This window comes from Neoarius graeffei, chromosome 19, assembly GCF_027579695.1.
Source record: "Neoarius graeffei isolate fNeoGra1 chromosome 19, fNeoGra1.pri, whole genome shotgun sequence".
NCBI classification, from domain to species: domain Eukaryota; kingdom Metazoa; phylum Chordata; class Actinopteri; order Siluriformes; family Ariidae; genus Neoarius; species Neoarius graeffei.
The window spans coordinates 9,498,145-9,518,805 of record NC_083587.1 but is presented as its reverse complement, the minus strand read 5'-3'; the positions used below and the strand labels follow the sequence as shown (position 1 = coordinate 9,518,805).

At 43.9% G+C, this 20,661-nt stretch overlaps 1 protein-coding gene across 1 annotated transcript in view; it reads left to right on the top strand.

The window, feature by feature from the left end:
* Nucleotides 1–20,198, top strand: part of LOC132867701 (histone-lysine N-methyltransferase PRDM9-like) — a 148,466-nt gene extending 128,268 nt beyond the window's left edge. The window contains exons 4-6 of the mRNA XM_060900709.1: nt 7,473–7,540; nt 7,710–7,888; nt 18,657–20,198. Coding sequence (XP_060756692.1) covers nt 7,473–7,540; nt 7,710–7,888; nt 18,657–19,927 — 1,518 coding nt within the window. The 3' untranslated portion in view covers nt 19,928–20,198. The remainder of the gene's footprint in view (nt 1–7,472; nt 7,541–7,709; nt 7,889–18,656) is intronic.
* Nucleotides 20,199–20,661: the final 463 nt, after the last annotated feature.

Sequence of the window (20,661 nt, the reverse complement as noted above, 5' to 3'; positions counted from 1 at the left end):
CTGGACAAGTCGCCAGGTCATCACAGGGCTGACACATAGACACAGACAACCATTCACACTCACATTCACACCTACGGTCAATTTAGTCACCAGTTAACCTAACCTGCATGTCTTTGGACTGTGGGGGAAACCGGAGCACCCGGAGGAAACCCACACGGACACGGGGAGAATATGCAAACTCCGCACAGAAAGGCCCTTGCCGGCCCCGGGGCTCGAACCCAGGACCTTCTTGCTGTGAGGCGACAGCGCTAACCACTACACCACCGTGCCACCCTGTCTCAAGATCTGAAATATTAAATTGCAAATTTGCAGAACACTGCAACACTATTACACTGTTAACCCGAAAGTTCATTCTATGCACACAGTTTGAGTAAATACCACTTTTAAAGATTAGTTTTATTGCATTACTTAAACAGTATGAGTATATGAAGAGTATATGAGACAGTCATTGGGTGTACTCATTTTTGTAATTTAAACAAACTTAAACTATCATGTTTTACCTCAGGCCACAGTGCTGCCCTGTTGTGATTGGCTCAAAACTCAAGACAAGTTGAGTTGACGGCTACAGAGGAAGTTGCGCCATTTTCCAATTTACACAGAGCAACTTAAGGTCTTTGCACTTTTGACAGCAAGCTAATTAGCATTTGTTACCGGCTACAGTCGGTACTCGGCACGTTAAAAGTGGGTCAACATTGTAACGACATAACGTTACTGTACAAGCAATGCTTATTTAACGGTAACAAACTTAAGCCCTATATGTTGAAATTCCTTTCTTATTCGTTCATTAATTTATCACACAGTCTTACCTCAGTCAACTTCTTCCCTCCTGTGAAAATTCAACGTCTCAGACGCGGACACAAGTGGGCGGAGGATGCATTTGATTAAGTCTCCTGGTTGGCTGGTGATAGATTGGTGTCATTATAGCACGTCGGAGCAGTTCAAGCCAGGCTCGAATCCGATCCACCACTGATGAGTTGCCCAATAAGAATCCAGAATGTCATCAAAAGACGTATTTTTTTTTTTCTCAATAGACACAGGTGATGTTAAAGCCTATTGGCAGTCACGAGGCAGACTGCAAAACCGCAGGGCATCAAGGCCACTGTGGCCTTACGGCAAATATTTTTTTTCCAAGGGCACAAGGCCAAATTGAGAGGGCACAAGGGCCGTGGCCCTCGTGAAATTCCTGCCCTGGTCACTACAGTCTAGGTAACTCATGGAAAACACTGTAATGAACGTTGCCTCACGTTTTTAATAAATTATACAATTGTCTGTTTGATTTACCTATCTCTTTTAATAATTATGACAATCTGCTGTAGTGCAATCTGGGTCAAATTTTGCAAATGACCTTCTAGCCCATCATAATGTGTGTGACATTCTTCATAATCGATAGCCAACTTTTAATTTGGCGTGCCTTGACATTCTGATTTGACCTTTGATGTGCTTCAGCCCCAACAAGCTTGGAAATCTCTGGTACATATGATAATCAGTTATGGTTGGGCAAGTTACAGCAGTTTTAAATGAACATGCAGCCTAGCCCATCTCTAAAGTCCTTCCCGCTCCATGTAGTCAGCCACATTGGGCGGCGCTGACTTTCGTTTCCATAGCCCTCGGCCTCTCAAGTCAAGTCAAGTAAAATTTATTGTCAAATATGCTATACATGCTTGACATACAGCACAGATGAAATTTCAGTCCTCTCTGACCCACGGTGCAAACAGGCAATGCAATAAATAAAATAGAATAATTGAAAAAGCAAACAATATAAAACACACTCTAGATAAGAACTAGACATGGACTAAACACTCATAAACAAACAATATAAACAGTATAAACACTCTAGATAGGAAGTAGACCTATACTCTCACCTATACAGCTAGGGTTACAGGGGGGCTAGTCCCCTGGCAACCGCGAGAGGCAACAGCCTAGTCTATAGCTATGTTTTAATGTCCATTTTAAGCTCTCCATTCTGGTCTTTGAAAATGGCATTGCAGGCCAATTCAGGGTGCTGATGCCCTAGGGTGACCAGATTTCCCTAGTCTGAAACCAGGACACTTTTGCGCGCGACCATGCTCGTGCTCGCACACCTTTTTTTTTTTTTTTTACATAAACGTGACACTCAGAGAGGTGCTCTTATCATTTTGTTGAAGCTCACATTTATCAACATCTCACATGAAATAAAACAAACAGGCATTTTGTTATCTAGTGGCATAGTGGTATACAGATCAGTTAAATTATGGTCAGACAACAGATTTTGTAATGGCTGAGAATAGGCCAGGCTATGTCCATAGGCCACATTTAAACTGATTTATTTCACCTGTTTGTGAGAACACCAAGAAGAATGCATATGCACATGTAGGCTAGATCTCTAAAATTGTATGCACTATAGCATGAACTTAAAAAGTAGATATGTGACCTCAACATAGCCTAGGTCAGAATCAACCTTACTAACCATTCCCCACAACTGAATGAATAAAGCAAGAAGATGTGTACAAAAGTGAACACTTTAATGGAAGGTGCAACAAGCTGTTCAATATGGCCAAACTGTCAGAATGGTATGTTAAACAGAAACAAAAAAGAGACAAGTGATTTGAGAATATATACTACGGAAGCCGAGAGAGGCCCTTCATATAATCCTTTTTTTTATTCACCTTGTTATCCCGAGATAACAACATAATTAACTCAGGATCTCGAGAAAACAACACAACTAATTCGAGATCTCGAGAAAACAAAACAATTATTCCGTGATCTCGAGTAAACAGCTGAGAAATGGTTCATTCAGGCTTGCCAAGAGACTTGTGATATGCTGACTTTGGGGCTATTTCTCATTCTGTATAGACGCAACTTTGGTCATTAGAATGTCTGAAATAATCGATCACCTAATAAGGCAATATTTTGATCAGGGGTTGACACGGAGAGATTGCATTAAGTCTTTTAATAAGGGATAATTTCAAATTAGTCTGCGGCACCTCCGCAGAAGACTGGCCCGGCTTCGTCTCTACCGACAGAGATACAGTGATCCAGCTGAGATCATGAAATAACGGTTTTGTTTTCTCGAGATCTCAAAATAACGGTTTTATTTTCTCGAGATCTCGAATTAGTTGTGTTGTTTCCTCGAGATCCTGAATTAATTAGGTCATTATCTCGGAATAACGGTTTTGTTTTCTCGAGATCTTGAATTAGTTGTGTTGTTTTCTCGAGATACTGAATTAATTATGTCGTTATCTCGGGATAACAAGGTGAATAAAAAAAGATTATATGAAGGGCCTCTCTCAGCAGTAAAGGAGGAGAGGGGCGACAGCCCGAGGAAAGCCCCCACAGGAGCGCGCAGCATTTGTAGCATAGGCTACCCAACTCAGTACAAGAACAAAGCACTTACAGTGTGTGCAGTCAGCTTCGTGCGCATTGTTCTGCGCCTCTCGGAGGAAGGGGTAAGTGCCCTGTAATTCTTTGGAAAGGGTACATTTTCTTTTCGGCATAATTGCTGCGGCATTACTGCTGCTGGCTGCTAGACAAAGAACATTCGCGCCAGTTAATGTTTATTTTATTGTTGCATGGCAACACGTTCTGTTGTCTGGAATAATGTGGCTAAATAAACACCCATGCCACAGGGCCAGGGGGCAGTAACCAGGAAAGTTTGTGATTCCTGTCAATTCATCAAAATAGTAAATGCAGACATTTCTCCGATTCCCACGCTGCTCAGTCGCAAACGTCGCGAGTGGTGAAAACCGGGACATATCCGTGTCCCGACAGACTTTTGTCGGGACTCGGGACACACAACCCCAAATCGGGACTGTCCTGGGACGTCTGGTCACCCTATGATGCCCAAACGGTATGTAGATTATCTTTTTTTAAACATTTAGAAGCCTATGCCTCTAATGCCTGGTTTGTTTGTTTTTTTGGCCCCTCTAATTTTTGACCTTTCCATGGCTTTTGTTTCACTGCTGCACACTGCTTTTGCATTAGTGTAGAATGTTAATGTGCATTAGCTAACTTGGTTGTGATTGACCGGTGAGAACACGTATGCTGTCATGTGAACCTGAAATGACAGGCCCACAGAGAGGGCCGGTAAAAGCACGGCAAAACAAAATCTCTGTTCATTATGCCCTGACGAATAAACGTGACCCAAGATAGCTGGTTCTGTTCAGACAGTCATCCTAGCTTACTTCTCAAGGGAATTTTTACAGCTAGGGGAAATAACCTTAGCAAAATTCATTCCAGTATGTTGCCTTCCCTCTTTTTCACGTTCCTGACCGTAGTTGGGAAGCGGGAGTGAATCCGGTTTGCTAGACTCACTCACTTCCCTGCTTGCATGGCTTTCATAATGCTCCTGGATTCTAACGGGTATATGAGTCAGGACACACACACGGCATTGGTCCGAACAAAGTAACGTCTTCATATGAAAATAGCGCTCATCACCATTACAGTCGTGGCTGACTCCACATACAGTGCTCAGCATAAATGAGTACACCCCCTTTGAAAAGTGACATTTTAAACAATATCTCAATGAACACAATTTCCAAAATGTTGACAAGACAAAGTTTAATATAACATCTGTTTAACTTGTAACGTGAAAGTAAAGTTAATAATATAACTTAGATTACACATTTTTCAGTTTTACTTCAAATTAGGGTGGTGCAAAAATGAGTACACCCCACAACAAAAACTACTACATCTAGTACTTTGTATGGCCTCCATGATTTTTAATGACAACACCAAGTCTTCTAGGCATGGAATGAACAAGTTGGCGACATTTTGCAACATCAATCTTTTTCCATTCTTCAACAATGACCTCTTTTAGTGACTGGATGCTGGATGGAGAGTGATGCTCAACTTGTCTCTTCAGAATTCCCCATAGGTGTTCGATTGGGTTCAGATCAGGAGACATACTTTCACCCTGTTCTTCTTCAGAAATCCAACAGTGGCCTTAGATGTGTGTTTAGGATCATGTTGGAAAAGTGCATGACGACCAAGGGCATGGAGTGATGGTAGCATCTTCTCTTTCAGTATAGAGCAATACATCTGTGAATTCATGATGCCATCAATGAAATGCAGCTCCCCGACACCAACAGCACTCATGCAGCCCCACATAAGGACACTGCCACCACCATGTTTCAGTGTAGGCACCATGCATTTTTCTTTGTATTCCTCACCTTTGCGACGCCATACAGTTTTGAAGCCATCAGTTCCAAAAACTTTTATCTTGGTCTCCTCACTCCAGAGTATAGAGTCCCAGTAGTCTTCATCTTTGTCATCATGGGCCCTGGTAAACTCTAGGTTGGCTTTTTTGTGCCTGGGCTTTAGGAGAGGCTTCTTTCATGGACAGCATCCATGCATGCCATTTCGCTGCAGTGTACGCCGTATTGTGTCACCGGAAAAAGTCACCCCAGTTTGGCTTTACTTCTTTAGATAACTGCAGTAAACTTGCATGCCGATTTTCTTCAACCCTTCTCATCAGAAGACGCTCCTGTCAAGGTGTTAACTTCCGTGGATGACCTGGACGTCTCTGTGAGATGGTTGCAGTTCCATCTTTCTTAAATTTTTGTACCACTTTTGTGACAGTATTCTGACTGATAAGTAAACCTTTGCTGATCATCTTGTAGCCTTCACTTTGTGGTGTAAAGAAATTATTTTCTTTGGGGAATTCTGAAGAGACAAGTTGAGCATCACTCTCCATCCAGCATCCAGTCACTAAAAGAGGTCATTGTTGAAGAATGGAAAAAGACTGATGTTGCAAAATATCGCCAACTTGTTCATTCCATACCTAGAAGACTTGCTGCTGTCATTAAAAATCATGGAGGCCATACAAAGTACTAGATGTAGTAGTTTTTGTTGTGGGGTGTACTCATTTTTGCGCCACCCTAATTTGAGTAAAACTGAAAAAAATGTGTAATCTAATGCCGCTTTTCCACTACAAACGCGGCTGAGCCGTGCCGTGCTGAGTTGGGCTGAGTCGAGCTGAGCGGGGCTATTGGAGTTGCATTTCGACTACCACCGCACTGAACCGTGCTGGCTGGAAGTGGGTGGACACATTGGGTGGAGTTAGCGAAAGTGGGTGGACGTCACGTGATGTCGTTAAGCGGCGCAAACAGTGACATCAGTGATCTTTTAAGCGGTAGTCTCACGACCCGGATAGTAAACAATAAACATGGAGGACATGGAGTCGTTAGTGTTGCTGGTCTTGGTGCTGTGGCTTGTTGTCACCGACAACGCCAACAGATACTGGCAAGAGCGTATAAATGAGGCGAGGCGCATAAGGCTCCAGAAATTCTCGTAATTCGTAATTCTTCTTCTTCCGGGTTTACGGTGTTTACAGATCCCAGCGTGCTCGCAGGGCGTGTGTGGGCATGTGAGGACACTCCTCCTCACCAATCAGTGCACAGGGGAGTGTCTGCTCACGCCCCCAGCCTCACTCAGGTCAGTTTGGCTCGCTTCAGCCCCACTCCAAAACCGTGCAAGTTTTGGGTGCTAAGCAGGGCTGAAGCGAGCTGAGTCGTGCTGTTTTGAGATAGTCGAAACGCGAGCCGTGTCGGGCTGAAGTGAGCTGAAGTGAGCTGAAAAAGGGTAGTGGAAAAGGGCCATAAGTTATATTATTAACCTTACTTTCACATTATAAGTTAAAGAGATGTTATATTAAACTTTGTCAACATTTTGGAAATTGTTTGTGTTCACGGAGATTGTTTAAAATGTTACTTTTCAAAGGGGGTGTACTCATTTACGCTGAGTACTGTAACTTCTGCATAGTGACAAAACCAGCCATATGCTGGGGGGGAATCCGGCTAAACCCCTGCTGCAACAGGCCCTCTTAAAACTGCAGGGCACATTTTCCAAGTACCATGCAACTATCTGAGGAAATTATGATTAAAACATTGATAGAATTAGACTAAAATTAAAATTGAGTTCCATTGATGAAATCTTGACCAAAAAAAAAAAAAAAAGACTAAAATGTAACTACTATTTTCAGGACACAAGATTAAAAGTAAACTTAAAATCATTTAAATTCAAGATGAACACTGCTACACTGAACTAAAACAACATTGGCACCCAAATAAATATTACTTGTACAGATCAAAATATTTTATGTAAAACCCATTTAGAGACAGAACTGACTTAAAGTTGTGTATTTTTGTAGCTGTCTGTTTAGAGACCAAAACACAAGGGACAGATATTTATCAGAGAGGTCTAATTCACAGCACAGCTTTGCCATGTCAGAAGTAAAGCCTTTTATGAGAAATGTTTCCTTTGCTTAAATTCTGATAAAGCCTTGCCTACATTTTCCTATAGTTACTAAATTCATCTCCGAGCTTGTCAGCTGTTTTGTGAATCTTACGATACAGTCAAAAACCTTTAATTCAGCCTTCATGAGGCTTAATAATATTGGCATGAGCCATTGTTCTTGTTTCTGTAAACCCCATTTAAAGCCATATTTTGATTTTGTGTAAAAAAAAAAAAAATGTAAATGTGGTATTTTTCTATAGGTATACAGGAGCATGCAGTGTGAAGAATACGTCGATGCCAAAAGAGAGACACATGTGAATTGGATGAGGTGAGCAGTACACCAGCTGCTGGGTCGTTTTAGTGATTTGATTTTACAGCTCCTCATTTGGTGGAAGAACTTTATCTTCATGTCATTCATATCTCCGCCATGCTTTCTCCAAGTCTGTAACTCTGATCTGATTTTTACCTTTTTCTGAAATGTTGCCTCACTCTTTTAGGTATGTGAATTGTGCCCGTAATGAAGAAGAACAGAATCTTGTGGCATTTGAGTATCAAGGGGGAATTCTGTATCGTTGCTGTCGATCCATTAACCCAGGACAGGAGCTCTTGGTGTGTTATGAAGAGGAGTACACTAAAGAACTCAGTCCTTCACCTACGGGAACAACCAGACAGCAAGGTGTTACTTTTGTCTAAGAGGTTATAGAAGTTATTTTCTGCATCATTTCGTGACGTTTCTGAGCCTACCAGTGTTTCTGGGATGAAAGCTGTTGTACAATGCAGTCTGCAATAACTAGAGCATTCCCCAAAGAACTCATTTTGGCCTGTCCACCAACCAAGTAGGTCTTCTCGATCATATAACCATGACCAACCAGAGAGGATGAAGTCTATCAGCTTCCTTTGAGACACGTGAAGTCCGCCCACTGCATATCTTGCTATTGCGAAACTGACTACAGTGGTGCTTGAAAGTTTATGAACCCTTTAGAATTTTCTATATTTCTGCATAAATATGACCTAAAACATCAGATTTTCACACAAGTCCGAAAAGTAGATAAAGAGAACCCAGTTAAACAAATGAGACAAAAATATTATACTTGGTCATTTATTTATTGAGGAAAATGATCCAATATTACATATCTATGAGTGGCAAAAAATATGTGAACCTTTGCTTTCAGTATCTGGTGTGACTCCCTTGTGCAGCAATAACTGCAACTAAACGTTTCCAGTAACTGTTGATCAGTCCTGCACACCAGCTTGGAGGAATTTTAGCCCATTCCTCCATACAGAACAGCTTCAACTCTGGGATGTTGGTGGGTTTCCTCACATGAACTACTCGCTTCAGGTCCTTCCACAACATTTTGATTGGATTAAGGTCAGGACTTTGACTTGGCCATTCCAAAACATTAACTTTATTCTTCTTTAACCATTCTTTGGTCGAACGACTTGTGTGCTTAGGGTCATTGTCTTGCTGCATGACCCACCTTCTCTTGTGATTCAGTTCATGGACAGATGTCCTGACATTTTCCTTTAGAATTCGCTGGTATAATTCAGAATTCATAGTTCCATCAATGATGGCAAGCTGTCCTGGCCCAGATGCATCAAAACAGGCCCAAACCATGATAGTACCACGACCATGTTTCACAGATGGGATAAGGTTCTTATGCTGGAATGCAGTGTTTTCCTTTCTCCAAACATAACGCTTCTCATTTAAACCAAAAAGTTCTATTTTGGTCTCATCCATCCACAAAACATTTTTCCAATAGCCTTCTGGCTTGTCCAGATGATCTTTAGCAAACTGCAGACGAGCAGCAATGTTCTTTTTGGAGAGCAGTGGCTTTCTCCTTGCAGCCCTACCATGCACACCATTATTGTTCAGTGTTCTCCTGATGGTGGACTCATGAACAGTAACATTAGCCAATGTGAGAGAGGCCTTCAGTTGCTTAGAAGTTACTCTGGGGTCCTTTGTGACTTCGCTGACTATTACACGCCTTGCTCTTGGAGTGATCTTTGTTGGTTGACCACTCCTGGGGAGGGTAACAACGGTCTTGAATTTCCTCTACTTGTACACAATCTGTCTGACTGTGGATTGGTGGAGTCCAAACTCTTTAGAGATGGTTTTGTAACCTTTTCCAGCCTGGTGAGCATCAACAACGCTTTTTCTGAGGTCCTCAGAAATCTCCTTTGTTTATGCCATGATACACTTCCACAAACATGCTTTGAAGATCAGACTTTAATAGATCCCTGTTTTTTTTAAATAAAACAGGGTGCCCACTCACACCTGATTGCCATCCCATTGATTGAAAACACCTGACTCTAATTTCACTTTCAAATTAACTGCTAATCCTAGAGGTTCACATACTTTTGCCACTCGCAGATATGTAATATTGGATCACTTTCCTCAATAAATAAATGACCAAGTATAATATTGTTGTATCATTTGTTTAACTGGGTTCTCTTTATCTACTTTTAGGACTTGTGTGAAAATCTGATGATGTTTTAGGTCAGTGGTTCTCAAACTTTTTATACTCTGTACCACCTGAGAAAATATTGAGCTCTCTGAGTACCACCATGATGACCAACATTATAATATAGCAGCATAGGCCTTCCCTATTAGCTTCAGCCACACAGGAGAGATGTTTATTCCTTATTATGGTTATTTATTGATAGCTGTTAACACCGAATCAGACATTTACAACTCTGTCCAACAATTCTCACATACTCCTACATACACAGCGCAATACATACTCAAATTGCAACTGAATGAAAATGGCACAGAACCATACAGTACATATTCGACCTCTACAAAATTATGCTCCTAATCTGGCCCACAAATAACACAAACATCAAGTCTTTTTTTCTCAGCAGAAGATATGTGAAACATCAAACATCTCAGCACAAAAAAGGAAAAAAAAGAATCCAATGTCAAGACACTTGCACACACGAGATCAAAAGCAACCTGTTTAGAGTTTTTTGAGTAATAGTCTTCCTTAAACCAGGTTTATTGTTAACACCCTCCAACATCTATATCAGAATAACAGAAACAATGAACCACTCAGGAATAACCAGCATGTCGCTGAATGAAGAACTTACATAGCCTACCTAATGAGAGGGATGTGCCTGTCTCTCTGTGCACAGTCCTTTGATGTCTGGCTCAATCGAGCACAGCTTCAGTCTTAGGTCTGGCTCAGCATCCAACCTGGACCTATATTTTGTTTTTATGGCAGCCAGTGAAGAGAAACATTTCTCACAAAGATAGGTCATTGTGAAAGGCATGAGAACACGCATGGCCTTGTCTGACAGTGCTGGATATTCCCTTTGTTGCTGTATCCAAAAGTCCAGCAGCGACTGTTTTTTGAAATTACATCTCAGTTTTTCATCACAAGACAGTTCAATTAAACTCTCCTGCTCACCGACAGTTAAGTCAGTGGGCATGTCCGAGGTTTCGATCTTGAATGGGTTTCTCATCCAGTTCTTTCCTTTGGGTGTCACTGGGAAATATTCCCTGAGCTGCTGCCTGAGGAAGATGAGGTGCGCAATGATGTTATCTCTGACGCTGTCATCAAGTTGCAAGTCGTTGTTGGACAAAAAACTCTCCAAAGGAGGGAAAGCTGAAACATCTCCTGCTTTGGCTCTGATTTCGAACAACTCCATCTTTTTCATCACTGCGCTGATTTTGTCCTGCACGTCAAAAACGTTGACAGAGAGTCCCTGCAATCCCAAATTTAAGTCGTTCAAACGTGAGAATATATCTGACAAATACACAAGCTCACTCAGCCATACAGTGTCTTCAAAAAGGTGTGACAAGGGGAAGTTTTTGTCCTGTAAAAACACATGGACCTCTTTGTGCAGCTCGTAAAGTCTTGAGAGCACTTTGCCTCTTGATAACCACCTGACTTCAGTGTGCAGCAGGAACTGGACGTGTTCACTGCCCATTTCATCACACAGTACGTGAAACAGACGAGAGTGCATCGGTCGGGCCTTCATAAAGTTCACAGTTTTTACAGCGGAGTCTAGAATAGACTTCAACTCATCGGGCATCTTTTTCACAGCAAGCGCCTCGCGATGTATGCTGCAGTGTGTCCATTGCATCTCAGGTGCTACGTCACGAATCCGGGCTGTTACTCCACTGTGACGTCCAGTCATTGCTCTTGCACCGTCTGTGCAGACACCGATACACTTTTTCCAATCAATCCCATTTTCTTCGATAAATGTGTTCAGTAGCTGAAATATGTGCTCAGCTGTAGTTCTAGTCTCCAGGGGCTTACAGAACAGAAAATCTTCATGAGCTGCACCTTCATACTCGTGTCTCACATACACAAGCAAATTTGCCAAATCTGCAACATCAGTCGTCTCATCTAATTGAAGGGAATAAAATCGACTTCTTTTAATTCGTTCAATTAGTGTCTTCAGAACGTCATCGGACATTGACCGTATTCTCCGAGAGACAGTATCATTCGAAAGTGGCACCAAGTCTAACATTTTGGCAGCCTTCTCCCCACACGTGTTATTTTTTTAGCTAGTGGCAGACACATTTGCGAACAGATTGTGTGTGGCTGACCAGATTTAGCTACGAGCAGGCTAGCACTGTACGACGCCTCCTGTGCTTTGGCTGAGGGCGCGGTACAGGAGTGAATCGTGGACTTGGACTGCTTCAGTTCTTCCCGTTTTCTTAGAAAAAAATCCACAGGCTTATCTTTCAAGGCTGAGTGTTTGGTATAGAGGTGCCGTTTGAGATGCGCTGGTTTCATGGAGTCATTACTGAGGACTTCGGCACACACCACACATTGGCCTTGGCTCTTCCTCAGTCCCGCTCCAAAAGAATCCAAGCTTGAGATAATTTGGGTCATATTTTCGCACTGTTTTGCGGCGATTTGTGTTCGCAGAGGCCGTGGACATTTCAGGGGCAGCGCTGCCTCTTGCATTTTCTTTTTTTTAAAGATATTTTTTTGGGCTTTTTGCACCCCCATTGGATAGGACAGTGCAGAGACAGGAAATGAGCGGGAGAGAGAGAGACGGGAAGGGATCGGGAAACGACCCCGGGCCGGAATCGAACCCGGGTCGCCCGCATTCATGGTATGGCGCCTTAACCACCTGAGCCACGACGCCCCGAGCCTCTTGCATTTTCATTAGCACTTGTGCTAGGTTCTGCTTCCTTTTCAACACTGCTCGAAACATTATCCTCTGTGTCCTGATCGACAATCTTCCTTTTCTCCGTCTTTTTAAATGTTCCACTTTGTAGCCACGCTTTTAGTGATCCCGAAACGCTCATTTTGAAGTTATATGATACTACATTACATCTACCTCTTCCGTTTCCCCTGCTCGCGCCACGTTCAAGTGATCCCATGATTCCGTGTAGCCTGTGCTTACGTAACCTGAAGACTTGCATTGCCACAAAAATGTAAAAGCCAGACATAATTTTTCACATTCTCACACGTAGCTACACATTTCTTTTTAAACGTTGTATTTATTATGCACTGTATGTTTTTCAGGGTTTTTTTTTTTTTAGCTGAAAATGTTAATGCGAAAATATGACTTTCCCCCTGCGTACCACCAGAGAGCGCTCGCGTACCACCGGTGGTACGTGTACCACAGTTTGAGAACCACTATTTTAGGTCATATTTATGCAGAAATATAGAAAATTCTAAAGGGTTCACAAACTTTCAAGCACCACTGTATATAGTAAACCACAAGATATTGTTGTAGTTTTATTCATCATGCCCAGTTTAACCAGAAGTAGCATAAAATGCATGCCCTGTGGATCCCGAGTGGCACAGCAGAAAAGTGTTGTCCCCATCATCCTCCCCATCATCCAGATATTGCCACTTTCAAATCCTGATGATGCCACAATCATCTGTGGTTGGGAGCTCAAGAGAGCAAAATTGTCTGGGCTCTCTGGGAGGGAGAGATGGCATGCTCTCTCTCCTCTGCCCTGTCAGTTACACTGGCCAGTCATGGGTGTGTGAGAGCACATTTAATAGGAAGTAAGTGGATTGGGCTTTCATCCGAGTGTGCTTTGCAGCCTCCTGACATTGTATGAGTAAAATGTGGTCAACTGGTGTTTCTTGTCTTGGAGGAAGCACATGATAGCCCTCCCTGGTTGGTAGCTGTTATGTGATACTGGAGAGGAGTCTGATGGGTGGGAATTGCCCATGGCTAAATTAGGGAGAAAATTGGGGAGAAATCGGGGGGGAATGCCCTGTCACAGCAAACACATAATATAGGATACTGTCAGACCTCCCCATATTACAGAAACACTGGGGGGGCATTATAATACCTTCAGTGCAATATAACCAGCTGGCTGGAAAGAAGTTAGCTGAACACACACATGCAGTGTGTCTGAACCAAGCGAAGTTGTTAATTGGATAATGCAGATGTCAGTCAAACCCATCAACCATTATAAAAATCAATTGCAACACATTTGCTTTATTTCAGGAGCATAATGTGATGGTTATATTATCAAGCAATTTAACAAGCAATAACAATTTTAGTATTTTTATGGAATTCAATAATTCCACAAGAGTCATACCATGGAGAACTTATCTTTTTAATTATGTTAAATTTTAGCTCCTTAAAGTGCATATCATGGGTAAATTCAGGAGCAAGATCAATGTAATTCTCCTATTTTATATTAAACTTTGGTCAAATATCTGTAACATTTTTGCATTTTGTGCAATTTTTTTTACCTTGCGCAATACCAGAAAAATTCAGTTGAAATCAAGCCATTTGAGGCGAATTGGTCCGCCTCTGGAAAAAACTTGGCATTTGGATTTCTCGCCAAACATTGTTTTTCGTGATATCATGTGCGGGACGCCTCCCTCTGAATCCTACGTCAGCGCTGGTTTGTTTATGAAAAAAATGACCTGGTGTTTTTCTGCAAATTTCTTCAACGTGATCACATAATTATTAAAATGGTTAACGGATGTATAGTAGGAGGTTGTAGCAACACCAATCTTGATGGGATTAGTACTCATCGTTTTCCAAAAGACCGGACAATGAAAGAAATGGGAGCGCTTCGTGCGAGGCACACACACTCACACAGACTGTGCACTGAAACTGTGCAAGCTCTCGCAGCCTACTGGTGCTTCCGCAGGTAATGTCACGAGACTCCAGACTCCCTTGGGATTTTTCCAGATGCATTTTATTTTTTCCCCTCCTAGAACTGCCACCTTATTGCGGTGGAGGGGTTTGTGTGCTTGAATGATCCCAGGAGCTATGTTGTCGGGGGCATTATGCCCCTGTTAGGGTTTCCCAAGGCAGACAGGTCCTAGGTGACAGGCCAGACCAAGAGCAGTTCACCAAAACCCTTATGGATAATAATAGATCAAGGACCGTGACATCGCCTGGTATGGCACAGCCGGGGCCCCACCCTGGAGTCAGGCCCAGGGTTGGGGCTTGTATGCAAGCACTTGGTGGCTGGGCTCAGCCCAAAGCAGTGACGTGGGCCTGACCTCCTGTGGGTTCACCACCCACAGAGGTAGCTGTAGGGGGCCGGTGAGGTGTGAATTGGGCGGCAGTCGAAGGCAGGGGCCTCGACGACCTGATCCCTGAACACAGTGGCTAGCTGTTGGGACATGGAATGTCACTTCACTGGGGGGGAAAGAGCCTGAGCTTGTGCAGGAGGTTGAGAGGTACCGGCTAGAGATAGTCGGGCTCACCTCCATGCACAGCTTGGGCTCTGGAACCCAGCTCCTCAAGAGGGTCTGGACTCTCCACTTCTCTGGAGTCGCCCATGGTGAGTGGCGGCGGGCTGGTGTGGGCTTGCTTATGGCTCCCCAGCTCAGCCGCCATGTCTTGGAGTTTACCCCAGTGAATGAGAGGGTCGCCTCTCTGTGCCTTCAGATCAGGGAGAGGGCTCTTGCTGTTGTTTATGCCTACAGGCTGAATAGCAGTATAGAGTATCCGGCCTTCTTGGAGTCCCTGGGAGAGGTACTGAGAGGTGCTCAGACTGGGGACTCCAACGCTCATGTGGGCGACGACAGTCACACCTGGAGGAGTGTGATTGGGAGGAACGGCCTCCCCGATCTGAACCCGAGTGGTGTTTTGTTATTGGACTTCTGTGCTAGTCATGGTCTGTCCATAACAAACACCATGTTTGAGCATAGGGGTGTCCATAAGTGCTCGTGGCACCAGGACACCTTAGGTCGGAGGTCGATGATCGACTTTGTCATTTCATCTGATCTCTGGCCCTATGTCTTGGACACTCGGGTGAAGAGAGGGGCTGAGCTGTCATCTGATCACCGCCTGGTGGTGAGTTGGATCCACTGGCAGAGGAGGAAGCCGGACAGACCTGGCAGGCCCAAATGTATGGTGAGAGTCTGCTGGGAACGTCTGGCTGAGCACTCTGTCGGGGAGGTCTTTAACTCCCTCCTCCGGGAGAGCTTCTCCCAGCTTCTGAGGGAGGCGGGGGACATTGAGTCTGAGTGGACCATGTTCTCTACCTCCACTGTCGACGCTGTTCGGAGTTGTGGCCGCAAGGTCTCCGGTGCCTGTCGTGGCAGCAGTCCCCAAACCCGGTGGTGGACACCGGAAGTAAAGGATGTCATCAAGCTGAAGAAGGAGTCCTATCAGGCCATGTTGGCCTCCGGGACTCCTGAGGCAGCTGATGGGTATCGGCAGGCCAGGCGTGCCACAGCTTGGGCAGTTGCGGAGGCAAAAACTTGGAACTGGGAGGAGTTCAGTGAGGCCATGGAGGAGGACTATTGGTCAGCCTCGAAGAAATTCTGGCAAACTGTCCGGTGCCTCAGGAGGGGGAAGCAGTACTCTGCCAACACTGTTTACGGTGCGGGTGGGGAGCTGTTGACCTCAACTGGGGACATTGTCGGGCGGTGGAAGGAATACTTCGAGGATCTCCTCAATCCCACTGTCACGTCTTCCATTGAGGAAGCGGAGGCTGATGACTCCGAGGTGGACTTGTCCATTACCCAAGCCGAAGTCACTGAGGTGGTTTGCAAGCTCCTCGGTGGCAAGGCACCGGGGGTGGATGAGATCCACCCTGAGTATCTCAAGTCTCTGGATGTTGTGGGGCTGTTTTGGCTGACACGCCTCTGCAACATCACGTGGCGGTCAGGGACAGTGCCTCTGGAGTGGCAGACTGGGGTGGTGGTCCCTCTTTTTAAGAAAGGGGACTGGAGAGTGTGCTCCAATTATAGGGGAATCACACTTCACAGCCTCCCCAGGAAGGTTTACTCCAGGGTACTGGAGAGGAGAATTCGGCCAATAGTCGAACCTCGGATCCAGAAGGAACAATGCGGTTTTCGTCCTGGTTGCGGAACACTGGACTAGCTCTACACCCTTCACAGGGTGCTCGAGGGTTCATGGGAGTTTGCCCAACCAGTCCACATGTGCTTTGTGGATTGGGAGAAGGCATTTGACCATGTCCCTCATGGTATTCTGTGGGGGGGTGCTTCAGGAGTATGGGGTTTGGGGCTCTTTGCTAAGGGCTATCTGGTCCCTATACGAACAGATCAGGAGTCTGGTTTGCATTGCTGGCAGTAAGTCAGACCTGTTCCCAGTGCATGTTGGACTCTGGCAGGGCTGCCCTTTGTCACCGGTTCTGTTCATAATTTTTATGGACAGAATTTCTAGCTGCAGCCAGGGGCCGGAGGGAATCCTGTTTGGGAACCACAGGATTTCATCTCTGCTTTTTGCGGAGGATGATGTCCTGTTGGCTTCTTCAAACCAGGACCTTCAGCATGCACTGGAGCGGTTTGCAGTCGAGTGTGAAGTGGCTGGGATGAGAATCAGCACCTCCAAGTCCGAGGCCATGGTTCTCGACCAGAAAAGGGTGGCTTGCCCTCTCCAGGTTGGTGGAGAAGTCCTGCCTCAAGTGGAGGAGTTTAAGTATCTTGGGATCTTGTTAACGTGTGAGGGAAGGATGGATCGTGAGATCGACAGGCAGATCGGTGCAGCCACCGCAGTGATGTGGTCGCTTTACCGGTCCGTTGTGGTGAAGGAGGAGCTGAGCCAAAAGGCGAAGCTCTCAATTTACTGGTCGATCTATGTTCCGACTCTCACCTATGGTCATGAGGTTTGGGTAATGACCGAAAGAACAAGATCGTGGATACAAGCGGCCGAAATGAGTTTCCTTCGCAGAGTGGCTGGGCGCTCCCTTAGAGAGAGGGTGAGAAGCACAGTCACTCGGAAGGAGCTTGGAGTAGAGCCACTGCTCCTCCACATTGAGAGGAATCAGCTGAGGTAGCTCGGGCATCTTTTGGATGCCTCCTGGATGCCTCCCTGGGGAGGTGTTCCAGGCATGTTCCCCCGGGAGGAGGCCCCGGGGAAGACCCAGGACACGCTGGAGGGACTATGTCTCTCGGCTAGCCTGGGAACGCCTCGGTGTTCTTCCTGAGGAGCTGGCCGAGGTGTCTGAGGAAAGGGAAGTTTAGGCTTCCATGCTCAGACTGCTGCCTCCGCGACCCGGCCCCGGATAAGCGGACGAGATGAGACATTTTATTTTATTTTTTTCTGCTGTCGACAGATGGCCTTGTGCAAAATTACCCTTTTGGATGAGTGTGTAAAGGGACATACTTTCATATAAAAAAAAATGAAATTGGTCCAGGATATGCACTTTAAACTCTTGCAGCTGAAGAACTTCAACATGTTAAGGAACAAATTGCATCCGATTGAATTAATGAACAATTAAACACATGGAGGTTTGGCTGCTTTATCACTACAAACCACACCATGGCATTATTCAAATACTGCAGTAAGGAAATTCCTACTGCTGCAGACCTACTTGAATGCCATCTGAACCGATGCAGTGTGTCCCTTTTTTTTTATATGCCTACATTTAAATTAAATGACTATTGTTATCTGTCTTAATTTATGGATGTTGGCTTGCTTTCATCAGTTACATTAATATGAATCATGGGGCTTCACAAAATCCCACAAAACTTAATTTCATGAAATTTGTGTGTAATTGAAATTAATAAGTGTTTTAAACTTAACAACCTAATCCATATAAAAAAATCCAGATAGAAAATAAATATTTGCTTGTGTAAATGCTCCTAGAAACTATTTGCAAATAAATCTATCCATATCCAGTTTGATAAATAAGGCCCATTTTTGGATCTTTCAGAACCTTGAATGTGAGGGCTGAGTTTCCTTCTCAATCCTGGATGAGATATAAATAAGGCTAGGCTTGCCATTACCTAGACTTGACATGATGTCCAACAGGAATCAACAACTCCCCTTTGGTCGCTCAGACCCACGGGGATATGGCCAATGCTGTGCATAGCTGCTGTTCCAGGACCTTATTGAATCTCCCAGTATTCCAAGCTAGAGGCTGCTATGTCTTAGTCCGCAACCTTTTGTTTTTGTCTCAGTCTTAATTCATGTAGAATCTTGATTTTCAGTAAAAGCACTCCTTACATTGGGTTAGTGTTATATTTTATAATCTTGTTGCATTTCATGTTCAGTTTGTTATTTTTGTCCTTTCATTTCTCCAGAAGTAAAGAACGCTCTGCTGCAAGTCTTTTCATGCTCCACATGCCCTCGTTCTGATGCATCTCAAATTTACCTCGACAAGCATATCCAGAGATGCCATTATGAACAGTATGTGGGACTGCGAGAATCAGGAGAGATTAAATATAAGCTTCAGATCCCCTCCAAATGCTCCAGTCGTCAACCAACATCAACTGATATTATCCATTCTGATACTTCCCATAATGAGATACAGAAGGAAATTCACCACTACTCAGATTGTGGAAAGAGTTTTAGTTATCAGAATGCACTCAAGACACACCAGTGCATTCACACAGGAGGAGATCCACATCACTGCTCACAGCGTGGTAGGAATTTTACTTACCAGAGTGCTCTCAAAACACAACAGCGCGTTCAAACAGGAGAGAAGCCGTATCACTGCTCACAGTGTGGGAAGAGTTTTACTCGTCAGAGTCATCTCCAACGACACCAGTGCATTCACACAGGGGAAAAGCCGTATCACTGCTCACAGTGTGGGAAGAGTTTTACTCGTCAGAGTCATCTCCAACGACACCAGCGCATTCACACAGGAGAGAAGCTGTTTCACTGCTCACAGTGTGGAAAGAGTTTTACTAGTCAGAATGATCTCCAACAACACCAGCGCATTCACACAGGAGAGAAGCCGTATCACTGCTCACAGTGTGGGAAGAGTTTTACTCGTCAGAGTCATCTCCAACGACACCAGCGCATTCACACAGGGGAAAAGCCGTATTACTGCTCACAGTGTGGAAAGAGTTTTACTCGTCAGAGTCATCTCCAACAACACCAGCACATTCACACAGGAGAGAAGCCGTGTCACTGCTCACAGTGTGGGAAGAGTTTTACTCGTCAGAGTCATCTCCAACGACACCAGCGCATTCACACAGGAGAGAAGCTGTTTCACTGCTCACAGTGTGGAAAGAGTTTTACTAGTCAGAGTGATCTCCAACAACACCAGCGCATTCACACAGGAGAGAAGCCGTATCACTGCTCACAGTGTGGGAAGAGTTTTACTCAGCAGAATCATCTCCAAACGCACCAGCGTGTTCACACAGGAGAGAAGCCGTTTCACTGCTCACAGTGTGGGAAGAGTTTTACTCGTCAGTATGATGATCTCCAACAACACCAGTGCATTCACGCCGGAGAGAAGCCGTATCAGTGCTCACAGTGTGGGAAGTTGTTTGCTTATTTAGTTACATTTAAGACCTTCAAGTGCACTAACTCAGAGACATGGCATGATTTAAAGTTGTCAAATTAAATATGGTTATTACAGTTTTGACTGAAAATGACCTGTACTCTGAACTTTATTGTTCATGTTACACTGGTCAACAATTTTTCAGAAGTTGTCTGCTTCAGAGATGAAACTGGCTATTATGAAATTTGGTGTGCTGAATTAGAAGTGACAGTTAATCAGCTGATTGGCTATGGCTTCCAAGATTTTTAAGATTTTAAATTTTATACTTATGTACATTGTGTAGATCGTAATGTTTTAAATATAAATTGTATAACTAGGTCTCTTCATGTGTTTATGGTTGGTTTACATGATATTTCACCTGTTCTCTTGATGTAACACTAGAAAATCAGCAAAAAGTTTATATAAATAAAATTTATTCTGAACCAAATTGCAAAAATCAAGTATGTATAAGTACTGAATAGGTTTAGTCCTTATTCTGTGTGTATGCAGTGGGGTTTTATTTATTTTTTGGCAGCTTGTCTCTTGTATTCATGAAACAGAGCATCTCTTGTCAAGCAAAGACTTGATATCGAGTGCATAGCACTGTATAAATTTTTTTTTTGAGCTGATATAAGACCAGTTTGTTCAGCAGAATGATGTCACTTGACTTATTAATGCATCATCAGTGACTTCTAGGAATAACATAATGTCATGTATGATGCAATACCGGCTTCAGATTGCATCATTCATTGTTTTGCCAAAAAAGTAAGTACAACCCAATTCCAAAAAAGTTGGGACAAAGTACAAATTGTAAATAA